The 16,037-nt window shown below is 43.5% G+C and overlaps 3 protein-coding genes across 10 annotated transcripts in view; all 3 read left to right on the top strand.

The window, feature by feature from the left end:
• The window catches only part of kaznb (kazrin, periplakin interacting protein b), a 74,916-nt gene extending 69,939 nt beyond the window's left edge, over positions 1-4,977 (top strand). The window contains exons 6-10 of one of the 2 annotated variants that reach the window (XM_078092026.1): positions 974-1,110; positions 1,303-1,473; positions 2,287-2,467; positions 2,657-2,790; positions 3,391-4,977. In XM_078092026.1, the coding sequence (XP_077948152.1) occupies positions 974-1,110; positions 1,303-1,473; positions 2,287-2,467; positions 2,657-2,790; positions 3,391-3,561 (794 nt within the window). In that variant the 3' untranslated portion in view covers positions 3,562-4,977. The remainder of the gene's footprint in view (positions 1-973; positions 1,111-1,302; positions 1,474-2,286; positions 2,468-2,656; positions 2,791-3,390) is intronic. The other variant, XM_078092027.1, reaches the window with a different exon arrangement.
• Positions 4,978-5,015: 38 nt separating this feature from the next.
• On the top strand, positions 5,016-9,460 carry LOC144383002 (kazrin-A-like). Of its 2 annotated transcripts, none has more exons than XM_078092029.1 (7): positions 5,016-6,017; positions 6,102-6,220; positions 6,673-6,904; positions 7,103-7,204; positions 7,513-7,679; positions 7,857-7,950; positions 8,278-9,460. In XM_078092029.1, exons 1-7 carry the CDS (start codon positions 5,916-5,918, stop codon positions 8,437-8,439), a joined length of 978 nt encoding a protein of 325 aa, XP_077948155.1. In that variant the 5' UTR covers positions 5,016-5,915; the 3' UTR covers positions 8,440-9,460. The 2 variants fall into 2 exon arrangements, with proteins under 2 accessions (XP_077948155.1, XP_077948154.1); XM_078092028.1 differs by having other exon boundaries at positions 7,854-7,950.
• A 392-nt stretch (positions 9,461-9,852) lies between these two features.
• tmem51b (transmembrane protein 51b) lies at positions 9,853-15,039 on the top strand. Of its 6 annotated transcripts, XM_040204974.2 has the most exons (4): positions 9,990-10,130; positions 10,957-11,008; positions 12,744-13,149; positions 13,478-15,039. In XM_040204974.2, the coding sequence occupies exons 3-4, from the start codon at positions 12,758-12,760 to the stop codon at positions 13,935-13,937; spliced, it is 852 nt and encodes a 283-aa protein (XP_040060908.1). In that variant the 5' UTR covers positions 9,990-10,130; positions 10,957-11,008; positions 12,744-12,757; the 3' UTR covers positions 13,938-15,039. The 6 variants fall into 6 exon arrangements, with proteins under 6 accessions (XP_077948159.1, XP_040060909.1, XP_040060907.1 ...); XM_078092033.1 differs by lacking the exons at positions 9,990-10,130; positions 10,957-11,008 and adding an exon at positions 9,853-9,975 and having other exon boundaries at positions 12,756-13,149; XM_040204975.2 differs by lacking the exons at positions 9,990-10,130; positions 10,957-11,008 and adding an exon at positions 9,856-9,975.
• Positions 15,040-16,037: the final 998 nt, after the last annotated feature.

Genomic DNA, 16,037 nt, shown 5'->3' with positions numbered 1-16,037 from the left:
ATGGCAACAGAGAAACATCAGAGAAACATGATCCATTATTATGTTTACAACCGGCTTTTTATGACGGTAGACAAGAGAAACTGGATATGCGCATGTGTTTTCGACATTGGTACAACTCAGAAGTATGTGTTGTTGCACCTGCAGCCAAGAGGACTCCAGGTTCACCATATCTTGATTGATCTTAATCAATCATGCAACAGAAGCTTCACTCCCACATAAAAGCTTGCAGCATTGTAGAATGCAGCATTCATTTCAACAAACAAAGCAACAAATCCACCCAGAGAGTAAAAGCAATCCTCCTCACACGTGAGACCCACACACATGGATACTTTGGAGAAAACTGCAGACCAATGTGGGCTTCCTTCATACACTCACCGCCTGCTCTGAGTTGCAGGAGGTAAACTGCGAGCCGGAGGACTGTATTGAGTAACTGCGGAAAAACAGGTTTGAATGTTGAGTGTAAAATATGGAAAGACTGAAACGTTGTCAGTGGGATTGTCTCCTGCGTGACACCTGTGTGCAGTTGTGAAATGTACAGGTCCCAGCCTCGTCTCTCTGCTGAGCACAAACTCTCAAGGCACCCTTGTTATTATCATTGCTGGCAAAGGGGCCCACTTGTTGCATCATCGCTGCTGAGTTGTCTCTGGATGTTGAAAGAAATCCGATCCAATTGGTCTTCTCCGGGATGAGCCAACAATCCGCCAGCCGAAACAGTTAAATGTATGAATGAATATGTTCCACTCCAATTATATTTTGGGAGGATTTCATCACCTTGTCTAACACAAAACAACAAATAAATCATCAGCTGCGTCGCTTCCTTAACAGAAGGTAGAGTGCCACCTAGTGGCTGGTTTCTGACTTACAAATCTCTTGACATCCGTTTGACATTAGAATTGCAGGTTAAAGGGATTCTTGATTTACACCTGGATGCGGCCATCGGTTTAGGAATGCGTTGTTCTGTGTGTGTGCGCAGCCATGAAAGCTGATCGTAAGCGTCTAAAAGTGGAGAAGGCGGACTTGGTGAGTCAGATGCAGCAGCTGTACGCAACACTGGAGAGCAGAGACGACCAGCTGCGAGAATTCATACGCAACTACGACCAGCACCGGAAGGTAAGAGCGGCCCGACCCATTTATCTATATAGTGTAACGGTATACCACCCTTTTTGACCAATACACTCTTTAAAATGGTTTGTAACACGGAATGTACATCTGATATGCTTGCTGACTGAAATGCTCCACTGTTCACTGAGCTTGGCAAGAATTAAGTGTGTGTGTGTGTGTGCGTGTGTGTGTGTTCCTCAGGAGAGTGAGGATGCAGTAAAAGCCCTGGCGAAGGAGAAGGACATGCTCGAGAGGGAGAAGTGGGACCTGAGGAGACAGACCAAAGAAGCAACAGAGCAGGCCAACATCCTGCGTTCTCAGATGGACATGAAGGAGAACCGGGTCAAAGAGCTGGAGGCCGAGCTCACCATGGTGAGTCACCTGGCAGACGACCGCTAGTCGCAACTTTTTTTTTGAATTAGCAAGTGTTCAGGTTCTGGTGTTCAGGCCATAAACGCAAACCGGGCGAGGGTCTGTGATCATGTGGCCGTGCTCATATCTGTTCGAACACGTGCGGTGAGCTGCATCCTCACGCCGCGTCAGTGCCTCTGAGGTACAGTTGTCTGTGTGTCATCAATCTCTCTCCTCTCTCGGGTCATAGCCACCCACAGATCCTCAGGTCAAGCTTCCTTTCGTAGGTACATGAGTGCAAGAGCTGCGTCGCTGTCAAGCAAGCGGGCAACAAAGATGCAAAACATATTTATTTGTTCTTCTTAAGATCCTTGTGTTGCCATCTGTTCATCTTACCACCAAGTGCCCACCAAAGGCCCGTTCATAGTCTTCCAGTAATCCAGTGGAAAACATGTAGGCTACAGCTTTGGCACAATCTGCAAAGGGATAGCACTGCTGTTCTTCAATATTTTTATTGTTGCTAACATTCCCAGTCCACGAAGGACCGGCTCTATTCCTCTAACTGTTTCTTCCTACTGAAAATGTAAATCCAGAAACAATACGGTGGACGTTTGAGTGTGTGGTTGCACACATTATCGCATGCAAACAGTTCTCATGGTTTATCTACAAAAGCTGTTCATATGGAACATTTGGAGTGTTTAACACAATGCACAACAGACCTGAAGAAATACAGACTAGGACTCCGAAAAAAAGTCAATTTGAATTGAATTAAAAAAAATCTTACAAAATGTGTGTGGGCATGTTCATGCTCATGTTCCCGTGTCTCGTTCCCAGGCAAAACAGTCCCTGGCCACCTTGACAAAAGACGTACCGAAGCGGCACTCGTTGGCCGTGCCCCCGGAGCCCGTGGTGAACGGCAGTCAGGAGTGGGTGATGCAGGCCGATCTGCCGCTCACCGCGGCCATCCGCCAGAGCCAGCAGACCCTCTACCACGGACACGCCGCGGACAGACAGGGTGAGCCCTCCCGCTCCGCCTGCTCGGCTCCTCTGTCCCCATGCCGCTGTGTGTTGCTTTTTAAAAGACAAAAACATACTAACAAAAGTGGTTCCTGGAGGTTTCTCTTACTTTAACTTCTTACTAACTGGGTATTTTCTCCACGTGCGGATAAATGTTTGTTTGCACATGTGCGCGTGGCACATCCAGCCGTGGTCAGGATCAGCCCCTGCCACTCTCGGCAGCCGTCTGTCATCTCTGACGCCTCCGCAGCCGACGGAGACCGCTCCTCTACGCCCAGCGACATCAACTCCCCTCGTCACCGGACCCACTCCCTGTGCAACGTAAGCGCTGCGTGGCCTCCTCCAGCAAGTATTCACGCCGCCGCACTGCCCGGCTCTTCTGCTCTCCTGCTGTTTGTGCCTGTCTCTCTGTTCTGTCGGCCTGCCGGGTGCTGCCCGCCCGCCCGCTTGGTAGTGGTGGTGATGTTGTTGTTTGGCTTTTAAGTCATTCGAAAGAAATCGCTGTACATTTTGGGAAATATGCTGTTTTTAGGAAGAAGCTGTAACCGGTTAGCCTAGCAGAAGAGACGGGGGGGCAGACACATAACCCCCATGAGCATGCAGGGGGGTTTACCTATCTGTGTTTAAGGGCCCTATTTAAAAAAAAATTATCAACTTTATTTAACGTTATATTGTGTTTTTATTTTTCATACATCTTACCCACCTCATTTAAAAATGTGTGAAGCCGCCGCGGATTTCAAGGCGCCGATAGGCACATTTTGTCATATTTTGGGCCGTTTCCAACGCATCCAGTCGTCACGCTAAGCTAACCAATCAAACCATCAAGAGGGTGACAGGCATGTTTCCCAAAATGCTGACATAGTGTGTTCACTGTTGGCTGCATGAAAACAAAAAAACAGATTCCTGTCTCGCTCCTTTTAGTCCATGGAGGACCTGGAGGATCAGAAGCGTAAGAAGAAGAAGGAGAAGATGACTCTGGGATCCCTTTCACGGGTGTTCGCTCGAGGCAAGCAACGCAAGTCACTGGACCCCGGCCTGTTTGATGGTACAGCCACCCCCGATTATTACATAGAAGAGGATGCTGACTGGTGATACGGAGTGCGTGAGTCTGCGTGTGAGTGGTGCATTTGTGTGGATCTTCACCTGGTTTTAGCTGTGTGTAAAGGATGTTTTATGTATGGGTTTGTCTTTGGGGAGGAGGGGGGTTAAAAGAAATGCCTAAAAGAGACTGCTATCCCCGTAAATGTAGAGTATATTACCGTTAAATTGTATGTTTGTAAATGAGATATATATTTATAGATGTACATGTATGCATATGTATATATGTTTACATGCATATAAATATATACATGGGGTCATTATTCTTTGTAGACATGTTTATGCTGTTTTATCTTCCAAATGTCTTAATGTTTAATGTGTTTTTTATAACTGGAGACTTGAAGGACTGCTGTTAATATGTAAATAGGAGCTATTGTGGAACTAGTGTTTTTACTGTAAATGTAATTTGGCTTTTGTTACTTTACGGTTGCTTTTATCATGCTTTGCAGCCTTGATTTCAAAGTTTCTTCTTCTTCCCAATCTCACGTGTCCCATTTGTTATTATGAAAGAAGATATCACCTTATTGGCTTTCTTTTGGAGTATAATTGGCCATATTTGTGTCGTTTTCAAATTGCTGTTGGAACAGAAGTTGTACTTTCAGAGGTATTGCTGGTACAAGAGTGCCATCATGTTCATTTTTAGAAACGCTGGCTCATGTATAAACATATCATACTGCGGGCAGCTGGGAGGTTTACGGTCAATATCATATTATCAGTTAAAATAATTAACGACTGGCAAACAAGTCAATCTTCCTTAAAATGTAATTTCACGGAGATGAAAACCCAAACAAAAGATCAACAGCGATGCATAGTCCTACTCGTCTGCTGTCGAAACCATGTGCAAATGCCAAAGGTCATGTGAAAAAAGTCTACGTGTCATTCCGTCACAGTTAGCGCCTCTTAACATTGTTTTTGTCTGACTCATTTCTTCTAGAGCAATCTAACATATTGTACCAATGTGGGACGAAGGATTGTGCATTAAACACCTGCCTGATCCTTCTTTGCTGCATTTATTAGATGTCCATTCATTGCCAATCAAATTAATATTCTCCATAATCCTGTGTTACGTTTTCCCTTTACCAAGTTCTTTCCCAACCTCTTCCTTGCATTGTGAATGCAAAGCCCTTTTTTATTTTTTTTAGGCAGTTTTTATTTTCCTTTGTGTAAAATTCCTCCTCGTTTCTTGCAAATGTGGCTCTAATAATTATATGTTAAATGCTTTGTAATTTAGGAGCATCAAATCTATTGAAGTATTTTATTTAAAAAGAAGAAATACAAAGGAGAGAGAACTTCAAATATTTATCTGCTGCAGTTGTTGCACTCAGATGTTGAGGAGGTTTATCATTTTCAAAAATGAATTATAATTGAAATGAAATCTTATTTTAAAAATAAAACTAGTAACTGAATGAATCCTATGTGGCAGTTGTCTGTTCCATGAGTAATCTTGTTATTGTGTCCCAGTCTAACGTGTCTCTCCCTCTCCTCCTGCCATATCTAATGGCAACTCTCTCCTGCCAGTGAGTAACTCATCATCTGTGATTGGCAGCTGTCTGTTTCTGCACTCTGGGGATTATTCATATCACTCCGGTCCATTGGAAAAATTGGGGAAAAAAGTATTTGGCATTTCCTCTGGAAACTCTTTTGAAAAAGAGACGGTGGACTCTGCATGCAGCGTTTTTTGTCCGCATGTGGAGACCGATCAGGCAAACGCGCAGCATTCATCCTGGATTCGTTTGTTTAGTGTGAATCAGCGTTTTCCTGCATGATGTTTTATGAATAATCCCTGTGTCTCTAATACGTTATCTAGTCCCATCGTGATCATCAGATAGTGGCTGAAGTAATTTAAGAACTAAACACTGTAGCGTAGTTTTAGAACTCACCAGACTACACCACTAAAACTAATTGTATTACTTATGCCTTTTAGATGGACTCAATTGCGTAGTTTTCTATTTAGTTTTATCTTTCATAGACCTGGGAACTTATTCCATAGACAATACAGTTCATCTAAAGACGTAAAGCTAAAATGAATTGTTTGGCTTCATCTAGTGGCCATTTCTTATATCTGGCAAAATTTGCCAATCTCAGTTGTTGATTTTACAAAAGAGAATCTGTGAATTTCTAATGTGAATGCCCTCTGATTCCGATGTTCACCTTTCTCCAAATGAGTCACATTTGTTGATTTCCATATTCCTTTGACCCTGAACCCCCCCCCCCCCACCCACCCGTATGTCACGCCAAAACTTCCCCTGAACAATCCAGACTCTGAACGCCTCACGCAGCAGAGCCCGTCTGACGGCGAAGAGCAGCTGGACCGCCTCCAGCAGGCGGAGCTCACTCGAAACACATGCATGTCGCTGTGGAGGGCCGGTGCAGTGCGGGCCTGGCTGGAGGTGGTCATGGGAATGCCCATGTATATTAGCGCCTGCTCCGAAAACGTCAAAAGTGGCAAGGTACACCTTCGGTATATGTGGCTACTTGTGCTTGAGAGTGGGGGATGATGATGTCTGATTACGAACTGGATGTCTTTTCTTCAGGTCCTGCTGGGCCTGACGGATGAGGATTTGGAGCTGGGTCTGGGCATCAGTAACCCCATGCATCACAGGAAACTGAGACTGGCCATTGAGGATTACAGGAGAGCCGAAGGGGACCAGGGGTGAGCGGCAATTAGCAAAATATTGAAATGATTAGTTCGCAGCAGGGGGAGAATACGAATACGAGCACAGTAATAAAGTACACACTTTAGGTATTTGCTCTTGAGTGTTTCTCTGTCATTACAACTTAATGCTTCCACTCAACTACAACCCAGAGGATACTATTTGCTACATTTATTTCACCGCTTTAGTTACTGGTTACTTTAAAGATTAAGATTTAGATACAATCAAGCCACACAACAACAGTAACAAGCCTCAAAGGTAATCAACCACAGTAAAATAAAATATTATAATATATAAAATGTTAAACAGTTACAATTTATTGGCCCCCTTTTCTGACCCTGTAAGTACATTTTGTTGCATACAAGTACTATTTTAAATTCAGGTATTCGGATCTCTCATTCAGCTGAAAACTTCTTCCCGTGCTGACCGGCGTTGTCTAATCATCTCGTAGACTCTCGAAAGTGTCCGACATGGACCATCACTGGGTTGCCACGTCGTGGCTGAGTGACGTGGGGTTGCCTCAGTACTCGCAGACCTTCCAGGCTCATCTGGTGGACGGCCGTGTGCTGAACTCCCTGAGCCGCCGGGACCTGGAGAGATTTCTCAACATCAGCGACCAGTTCCACCAGACCAGTCTGCTTCTGGCAATACAGCTCTTGCAGATACTCAGTTTTGATAAAGAGGTCAGATTGAAGATCGACATTGGCATTTTACATAGGAGTAGATGAAAAGCAACTGACAGCCGTTTCTCAGGTTTATCTCATCTACACTCACAAAGTTGGATTTGATTTCTATAATTATTCATCATGGCTTAAGCAGGCCATCATCCTTTCCCGACGTCTCTCTGTGTTTGCACTCATCTGTGTGTTGTTCTTCCGCAGGCCCTGCAGGCACGGCGGACAAAATGTGAGCACCAAGACCAAGACCCCATTGTTTGGACATGTCACAGAGTAATGAAGTGGATCACAGACATAGACCTCAAGGTGGGTGGGACGTCAGTGACGATATTCCCCTTTGCTCAGGAAACAACAAAAAAACAGATGGCAAACAAGTACTACTTACTAGTTGCTAGGATACCCTCAAGAATTCAGGAGGTAGAGATTGATGGTCTCCGCTCCTCCTGTCCGCATGACTTGACGTCCTCGAGTGAGACACTGGACGCTTTAGAGCAGCTCACTGTTCCCAAATACTTAGGCTGTGATAACTGACGGCGTCAAAATTGATGTGTGTGTGATAATTGAAATTGCTGTGAGAATACAGGCAGAAAACAAGTGTTTTTTCCCCCCACCAGGAGTTTGCAGACAACCTTCAGGGCAAAGGGATTCATGGAGCTGTGATGTCTCTGGACCCTTCCTTTGACACTGACACCTTGGCCAAAGCCCTGGGGATCCCCAGCAGCAAACACATGCTGCATCGCCACCTATACGAAGAGATGAAATCACTGGCAGTCCATCACAGGTGGATTAGAAAACTCTTATTGCACACTTTTCCTATGCTATTCAACTCTTTAAGCAGAATTGGTTCTACAATGTTAAGATATATCATTACCGGTGGTTTTGTTGCCTTTTTTTCTATGGATTCAATGTAAACATCATGCAGATTAGTTAATATAATATTCCTTGTATTTCACAGCAGTGCAGAGCAAGGCAGTGAAGTCATCTGTTCCACTTCGCCTGTTTCTGTTTGCCGCTTTGCAGAGAAGAGGGCGTCGATGAGAAGATCCGGCAAGGTGTAATTTAATTTCACGCTCTTGTAAACATACACAGGCCTTTGTTTAACATCACCAGACAAATTAAATAATTTGTCAAATTAGCTCCTGTTACTTTGTTAAATGGTTTTGTTTACATTCATACCATTATCTTATCTGGATTCTGTGATCTAGTGATCAAAGACGTGGTTTGATTATGAACATACAACAACAATCACACAGTTTAAGAGGTGTCAAATGTTGAGAAAGTTGAATTGGTTGTAGAAGATTCATCGTGTAATAGTTTAGACTTAAACTGAATCTTGAATGGTGTCACTCCCACTTATTCTGTTTTATCTTTTATTCTAGAGTCCGCTGAGGTTACGTGCCAACAGCCACTCGGCGGAGCGAGGTCTGGGTTTCCATGGCAGCTGCAACTTCCTGCCCAGAGAGGCGCGAGTCCAGGCCGTCCCCCGGGCCAACGGAAGCCCGATGCACACTTACAAGAGTGTGGAAATCACCAACGTCTGAACCGGCCGCCGCCATCCAGATCGTTGATGTTGTTGCTATTGTTTACATTATTGTTGTGTTATAGTTGTAAGTTAATGGGAAGGTGATTTTATGCACAAAGACCATTTTGTTTTATTCCGACAAAACGCCCAAATGGGTTTTATATTGAGTTTATAAAAGGCTGAAGAATAACGTACTTCATAACTGAATGCAGTGCTGTTCTCCTCTGAGGCCTTATATGAAATAGGTCTGACAGCACCTACAGTAAATTAATGATTATGCTCTTTAGAATAAAAAGTCATTATATCAAGCTTCTACTGTAGCGATCCGAAGTGAGATGTTGTCATTACAACATTAAAAAAGACATATGTATTCTGGACACAAGGGGGGGATGAAGAGAGTCACACTTCTATGATCCTGGCACCCATGACATGAATTCTGTCATTTTGAAAACTGGTGCAATTCCATCATCTCATCAGTGTTACATAATATATTAATATAATTTAAAACAGTTTTTGTTTCAATTGAAGCGTTGAGATATTGTTTTCAGCAAAACTCATCTTGGTTCTATGTATACGAAACATACAGTGAATGTTGGATTTTGTGCTGATGTGTAAATATTCAATCCAATTATCTGCACATGTTTATATTGTATTAGTGAACATTAGACTAACATAAACATAATGCGGTTTCTTTCTTTTTTTCTTTCTTTTTTTAGCTCAGTTGACAATGTAATGGGATTTTTGTACAGTTTAATGATCCTGTTTCATAACACTTTTGAATTTGTTGCTGAGCATCAAAACCCACAATTGAACTGTGCAGCCAGACACCCGAGGTCAATCCAAATAGCAGAAAACAGGATTGACTCACTATTGGGCGTCTCCTTCACTCCCAAAGAGCAAATTTGTTTGAGTGGGAAGATTAGACTAAAGTTGAAAGGTATGGAAACAGAAGGAAAACACTTTCATGATTCATGATTTTAACACCAGTGTTTGTATAAATGTTGTACGCCAACATTAAAGGTCAAATTATTGTCAACGCATATACAACTATGGCCTGTCATTGTTCAAGCTTCATGATTAGTTTGTATATTGTAGTTTTTATTCTATAATGCATCAAAAAAGATTGGAGAGGGGTTAGTGCGACAATTGCTGCTCTGAGCTAAAACTGCTAACCTTTGGGGACTCTGACCTTTGGGACACCACTTCATCTGCTAAATCATACCTCTGTAGTGTATTGATATAAGAAATAGACAAATATGACATCTCTTTTTGTTATATGACAGTGAATAACCATTCCCTCCCTGGGTTCTGGAATATTTTTTATAATTATAGCATTCATAGAATAATAAATAACATGCAGTTAATTCACATTCGCCTCCATACGCTTAGTTGTATTACATCCCAGCGGAAGGCCCGCGGGCGGCGCTAGGACCCCGCGGATACCGAGCCGGGGAGGCGCCTTGGATCGGGCACAGCGGCGCTTTCACACCGGCTGCAATTTCAACTTTGAAGTTCCACCTAAAACTTTTGCTGCGGTTGTAAACGCTGAATACAGGTACATGTAAAACACGCTGTGTGATTTTAACACGCGAATCTCCGGCCGGTCGGTGCGTGTATGTCTTCTTCCCTTTATGTGCGCTGTGATCTTCCTGGAAACACACCTGCGTGATTCAGGTGAAGAGGGAAGTCCGTGTCATTGAGCGGCGAAAGGTAAGGCCTCCTCCGGATCACCTTCACCGCCTTCTGCTAACTGGCTCGCTCGCGTATCTTTTATCATTTATAAGTATAGTTTTTAAGTGTCTCCTTGTGGGGGGGAAGCCTTCCTACTTTACATAGAAACAAAAGAAAGGCAGCTGGCTGAAGCGAAAGGGAAATATCTCCCGTGGAAGCGGCGGGTAAAGCCTGCGACCATTCAAGGCACCGTGTTTAGTGTGTAAATGTCGTGAGAAGTACCTGCGTGGAAAGGGACACACCCGCGCACACCGTCGAGCCTGAAACACGGAGGACATGCGGCGCAGTAATTGCGCGTTCATTGCTGAAGAATGTCCCGAAGCCTTTGATGACGCAGCGTGCAAACGGACAGCTCGAGAGCAGTGGGACAGAAACCCGTCCCCTCACTGCAGGTGGTGTGAGGGGGTCCAAGGAGGGTTTGATCCGTTTATTGGAAATCGATACTGTATCAAATCGGCGAATCAAAGTCTCCTGCAGTCACTGAATGTGCTGGTAAAATTGATGACGTTAACTTTGCAGTGTTGAACACATTTAAATAGCATGTAGTTCAGCTTGATGTTAAATGTGGTGAACTGAATCCTGGTTGCACTCAATATAAACTCTATTTCAGAGGGCAGCATTCTCACGCCACTCTGTGTCCTTCCTGCCAAAGCATAAATCCATTATTATAATTTTGCAATATACATATATTGTACTACTGAATAAATCCATTCCAGCCACAACAGACATTATTCACACTGTGTGTGTTGTGTGTGTGTGTGTGTGTGTCATCATGGCAATTGGTCCATGGCGACATCTACTGTAGTGACTGATCCACTGCGGTTTGGGTCACCTGTGCGTGTCCGAGGTGTTCAGTGGTAAGTTGGGGCTCAAGATGACTGTGATCAGAGTAACGGGTAGGAAGCCCTTACATGATGGTATTTGATATTTATGTTCCCACTTGCCGTTTGCTTGCGAGTCTTGCACACGGCTAACATTCATAGCTTGCATGAAACTGCAAAGGCTACATCCACTACGCTTACGTTTTTAAATACAGCTCCATTTATGCCGATCCCATGATTTAGCTGTCAGAACAGGAGAGCAGAAGCCTAATTGCAGGGTGTGCTCTGAACGAAGGGTTGGACTTTCATCTGCATTTAAGTACATTGATGACATAATAATAATAAAACATTTAATTTGTAATGCACTTTATATTTAAGAAAATCCCAAAGTGCTACATGATAAAACTGTTAAGTGCTAACAATAAAAACACACGGAGAGTTTGACATCCTTCAAATACTTTGGCCTTTAAATCATGAATGAAAAAACCCTTTGTTCACGCTTTGCACCTGTCGCGTCAATCCGCTCCGGACATTTTTGCAGCAGGTGGTGGCTTATTGAAGATTGGATGCAAGAAATCTTTAAACCGATCTATTACCTTGAATTTATTATGCTGAGTAAATTAAACTTATCTTTTTTTTGGGAATTTGCACTTCCATCTCTTAATACTGCTGCTGTCACCCTAAAACTGAAAACACCTGAACAGCGCAACCTAAATATTGTTGATGTGTTTTTCAAAGGATACATGTACTTCCTGCTGGTTATTAAGTTTTGTTTTTCTAACCTATTACACTTACTTCCTTTTAGGCAATAGTAGAAGAGGATTCTGTGTATTTTTTTAAATTATTATTATATTTGATTGTCATATATATATATATATATATATATATATATATATATATGACTGCAGTCACTGAATGCCTTATATCCTTATACAATTGTCGCAAAGTCATTTTTTGTGCTGCGCCATTTTTTTGGTGTGAGTCATTGCCTTCAATCAAAAGAGTGGATTTCTCTCAATTTGTCTTGTCAAGACTTGTGTTGAGTTACTAGTGCACCTGTTTTGTTTTAACCGGTTTCTGGTCAACCTGTTCTCTCATTCCTGTTCCGCAATTCCGCAATCTCAGCATTTTAGCACAAACCGTTCAGGAAGTAATTAATCCAGCAATGCAGCCAGATGTATCAGTTTATACTGCAGATGCTGCGTCAGGGCAGGTTTTGATTGTTTCTGCTGCAACAAGCAATTTCCTAGAAAATGGGACTAATGTGAATAGAGCTGAAGCAATTGGTCAAATACCAAAAACACACTTTATGTGTAAATTGATTACTTTGAGAATTTTCTGCTTCTCGGTTATTTACGATTGTAAAGTAAAAATCTTTGGGTGTTTTTTAAATAAAATAAAATGCCATTTGACGATGTTACGATGCTCAGGGAAAGCTGATTCTTACAATGTATTTACAAGTTACGAAAACCTTTTTTGTCAAAGTGGCACAACTGTTCCCCACGTGAGTTTGCATGACAAGTGAGGCGGGTGCGTGCTGAGTTGAATTACCTCACGGCTACAATACATCTTCGTCCAATCGCATTGCTTGGATTTATTTGAATTACCACAGTCGCTGCAGTGTTACATTTACATTGTAAATGCACTGGGTGCAACCCCTACCCATCAGAACGAACTACTCACAACAAATTGGCAATGTGACCCTCTTGATTGACTGGCTCATGTTCCCTCATCTCACACGTCACTGCATTGGGGATCCTCTGTGTTCCAGTTTGTCCTGCAGGGATGTGTTCCAGCCGGAGTTTGTGCGGCAACACCAGCCGATCCTCCGGCTCCGAGGGCACCGGTTCGGGCGCTCACTATGCCCTTTGCGCCCTCGGAGTGGGACTCATAGCGCTGGGTATCGTCATGATCGTGTGGACCGTTGTACCGATGGACGGTGAGGACTCGGGCGCCACCCCCACGCCGCCTAGCAACTCCACTGCAGGGCCCGACGCCAAAGACAGCTCGCAGCCGTCCACCGTGGCCATGGTGCTGGTGGGAGTCGGGGTGGCCGTATTGCTGTTATCCATACTCCTCTGTGTGAGAAGCAGGAAGAAACGAGGCAATGCGACTAGCCAGCCAGCGGCGACCGCAGACGCCCTCCTGAACCATGTGGCAAGGGAGCCGGAGGAAGCGTGAGTGACGGCGCTTCTTCATTTTATAAGTAGTAAAGATATTTTACTCAACAGCAGTCAGGCTAAATGAATAATCATGGCTATAAATACTAAATCAAAACGATGAATCCATGTGTGAATGACAAACCCTGAACCAGCACAAGCTCAGCAACAAACATTTTGACAGGTGGACACAAAAAACAACTCCAATTGAATGATAATGTTGCTCTAAAACTGATATATGTGAAAAACTAAAACCTTGTTTTTCATCTCGACATCGAAGGCAACGTCCGGATGGTTTTGTTATCGCAGGTTTAAATGTCTTTACGCCGCACTTTCTCTCCCGCAGAGCGGCTGACCGAGCCTCGTACACCGTGCCGAGTTACGAGGAGGTCGTCACCAGTGGCGCCTACCCCGTCCGCCAGAGCAACCTCCGCAACAGCACGTCCCAGCTGCCGTCCTACGAGGACATCATAGCTGCCGTAGAGAACGAGGGGACGGGGCCCGCCGACGGCGCCTCCGAGGTCACGCCGCTCGGTGAGGCCGCCCCGGGGCCCGCCGTCCCGGGGCCCGCTGCCGAGCCCCGGAATGCCCGGCCCGGCCTTTCGTCCAACCACAGCCTGCTCACTCGCAGCGCTAGCCGGGCGAGCCGTTTGCTGCGGCCCCTGCGGGTGAGGAGGATCAAGTCGGACAAACTTCACCTGAAGGACTTCCGCCTCCAGATCCGCAGCCCCACGCAGAACCCGGTGACCATCGAGCCCATCACTCCGCCGCCGCTGTATGACAATAAGATGCCGGAATTAGAGTAGCGTGTCTCTCTCTTACTGCCTGCTCCCCACTGAGGAGGTTAAATGTAGCTGAGAGCAATGTGACGGAGGCTCTGCAGACACACGCCTGGAATGAGAACATTGAGTCCTCACTGAAGCTTGCGATTTGCTGTGGTTATTATTATTTCTTTTGTAAAGCATCTTTAATTCTGCATGAAAGGATAAGCTGTCAATGGTGAGATTTTGTTTGACGTCAAGCCAGAACTGTCAAACACGGGGCAGCCTTTGAGTTTTATTTAATAGACGATTTTGTGTTGCAATGAAAAGCATCCTGAACTTTTGTCTGTGTTAGTCACATTACTGGGAATTCTTGTTGTTTCTGATGCTGGTTAATTGTGGGACTGTGTGAACTGTATTGTTTTAATTAAAAAGGGGAAGTAATTACTTGGAACATTTTTAATTTGTGTTAAGTATCACAAGCATTAGATGTGCAACATTTTTGTTGAAATGTAACTGCAAAGAATGTAAGATTTTTAAAAAGCTGTTTGAGTGCTTTTTATACTTTAAAATCTAATTGTTATAAACAAATTGTTGTTGAAAATGCCGTATATAAAGTAGCAGTCAGACGTTTGGACAGACATTCTCATTGAATAAGTACATGTCCACACTTTTAACTGGTACTGTAGGACAAGTGTGAACTGTAAAATATTGGAAACTAATTATAATCCACTGTAAGAGTAAAACAAAAGGAAAAATGATATTCTGCTATGGAAAGTAAGCTTAACTAATGCATTTTTGTAAGACTCGATATTTCTATGTTTTATACTGTGTTTTATGATATTGATAAAGTAAAGAATATGTTTTCTATTTAATTTAGCTCTTAGCAAGATTCTATCATATTTATTCCTTTTGCAAAATGTCTCCGGTGAAGCAGCAATGCAGAACCAGAACTCTATATAATTTAACTACTTTTGTATTTTTTTTAAAGAAACGTAACGTGTGCTCAAAGGAATATGATTGTGGCTTTGGCTCCTGATTTTTAAGCCCCTTCCTCCTGTACATCCCGGTAACGTTACAACGTTCCACCCATTGACATACAGTTTAATGTATGTTATGTACTCTGCTTTAAAGGACTCTCCCTTTTCTTGCGGTGTTGTAATTCTCATTTTTAACCCTTGTATTATGTTGAGAAAAAAATACGTTTATTATGTTGCGGGTCATTTTGACCCGTATTGTCTAAACGTACACAAAACAGTCAAAAATGAAGTTAAACCAATAATAACTTTATTTTAGATTAAACAAACATTAAGAAGAGATGAGAAGAAGAGATATACAATTCAAACACTATATTAAAGAACTCCTGATATCATGTTTTCCTTCGTCACAAACACTTAATTTAACACTTTCATTTAACTTGCCCCATTCTCCTGGGGTTTTCAATGTTCAGCATTTTCAGTGTTCCCCACATGATGGACAGAATGTGACTGTGTGCTTTCTGCAGATGTACTTCTTGCACCTCACACAACAGGTACTTGTTTTACTGTCATCTCGGGAGGGACAGACTTGGCATCTTTTGCGTTTCTTTGCACCTGTATCCGAAGGATCCATTGTGGGTTGGTCAGATGCCCTGCCCTGGACCTTTGTGATGACAGCTGCAGCTGCTGGGGCTCGAGCTGGCCTGGCCCGGTTCTGGATCTTGGGAGTGACAAGTGCTTTGCCTAGTTCTTCCAGGAAAAGTCGACGTCGGTACAGTTTGCTGGCATTCCACTGCTGGTTGATCTCAATCCACAGCACATAGGCATTGTAAGCAGACACATCCACAATGTTGTAGAAAACCACCAAGGGCCAACGAGCAGTCTTGCGCTGGCAGCTATATGTTGCTGTGACTTTGTCAAGATTGTCAACTCCTCCTTTGGTGGCGTTGTAATCCAGGATCATTTGTGGCTTCATGTCCTCTCTTGTGCTCAGAGAAGCATCTTTGTGCATTGTGCTCATCACAAGAACATTCTTGTTTCTCTTTGGGCAGTAAGAAACAAGTGTTGTTTTCTCCGTGAAAGCAAATTTTGAGGAATGCAGAGGTCTTCCTTGCATCTTCAAAATCTCACTGGGAAGTTCTGGTTTATTTTTTCTGACTGTTCCCAA

The sequence above is a fragment of the Gasterosteus aculeatus genome, chromosome 17 (assembly GCF_964276395.1).
Source record: "Gasterosteus aculeatus chromosome 17, fGasAcu3.hap1.1, whole genome shotgun sequence".
Lineage (NCBI taxonomy): Eukaryota > Metazoa > Chordata > Actinopteri > Perciformes > Gasterosteidae > Gasterosteus > Gasterosteus aculeatus.
Note: the sequence above shows the minus strand (reverse complement) of the source record. Positions and strands in the feature narration are given on the sequence as shown.

Coding starts and splice junctions, on each gene's coding strand:
- tmem51b (XM_078092033.1), top strand. CDS start 12,758: ATGTGTTCCAGCCGGAGTTTGTGCGGCAACACCAGCCGATCCTCCGGC. Junction 13,150..13,477: donor GCAAGGGAGCCGGAGGAAGC/GTGAGTGACGGC, acceptor TCTCTCCCGCAG/AGCGGCTGACCGAGCCTCGT.
- LOC144383002 (XM_078092028.1), top strand. CDS start 5,916: ATGTCGCTGTGGAGGGCCGGTGCAGTGCGGGCCTGGCTGGAGGTGGTC. Junction 6,018..6,101: donor AAAACGTCAAAAGTGGCAAG/GTACACCTTCGG, acceptor TCTTTTCTTCAG/GTCCTGCTGGGCCTGACGGA. Junction 6,905..7,102: donor TACTCAGTTTTGATAAAGAG/GTCAGATTGAAG, acceptor GTTCTTCCGCAG/GCCCTGCAGGCACGGCGGAC.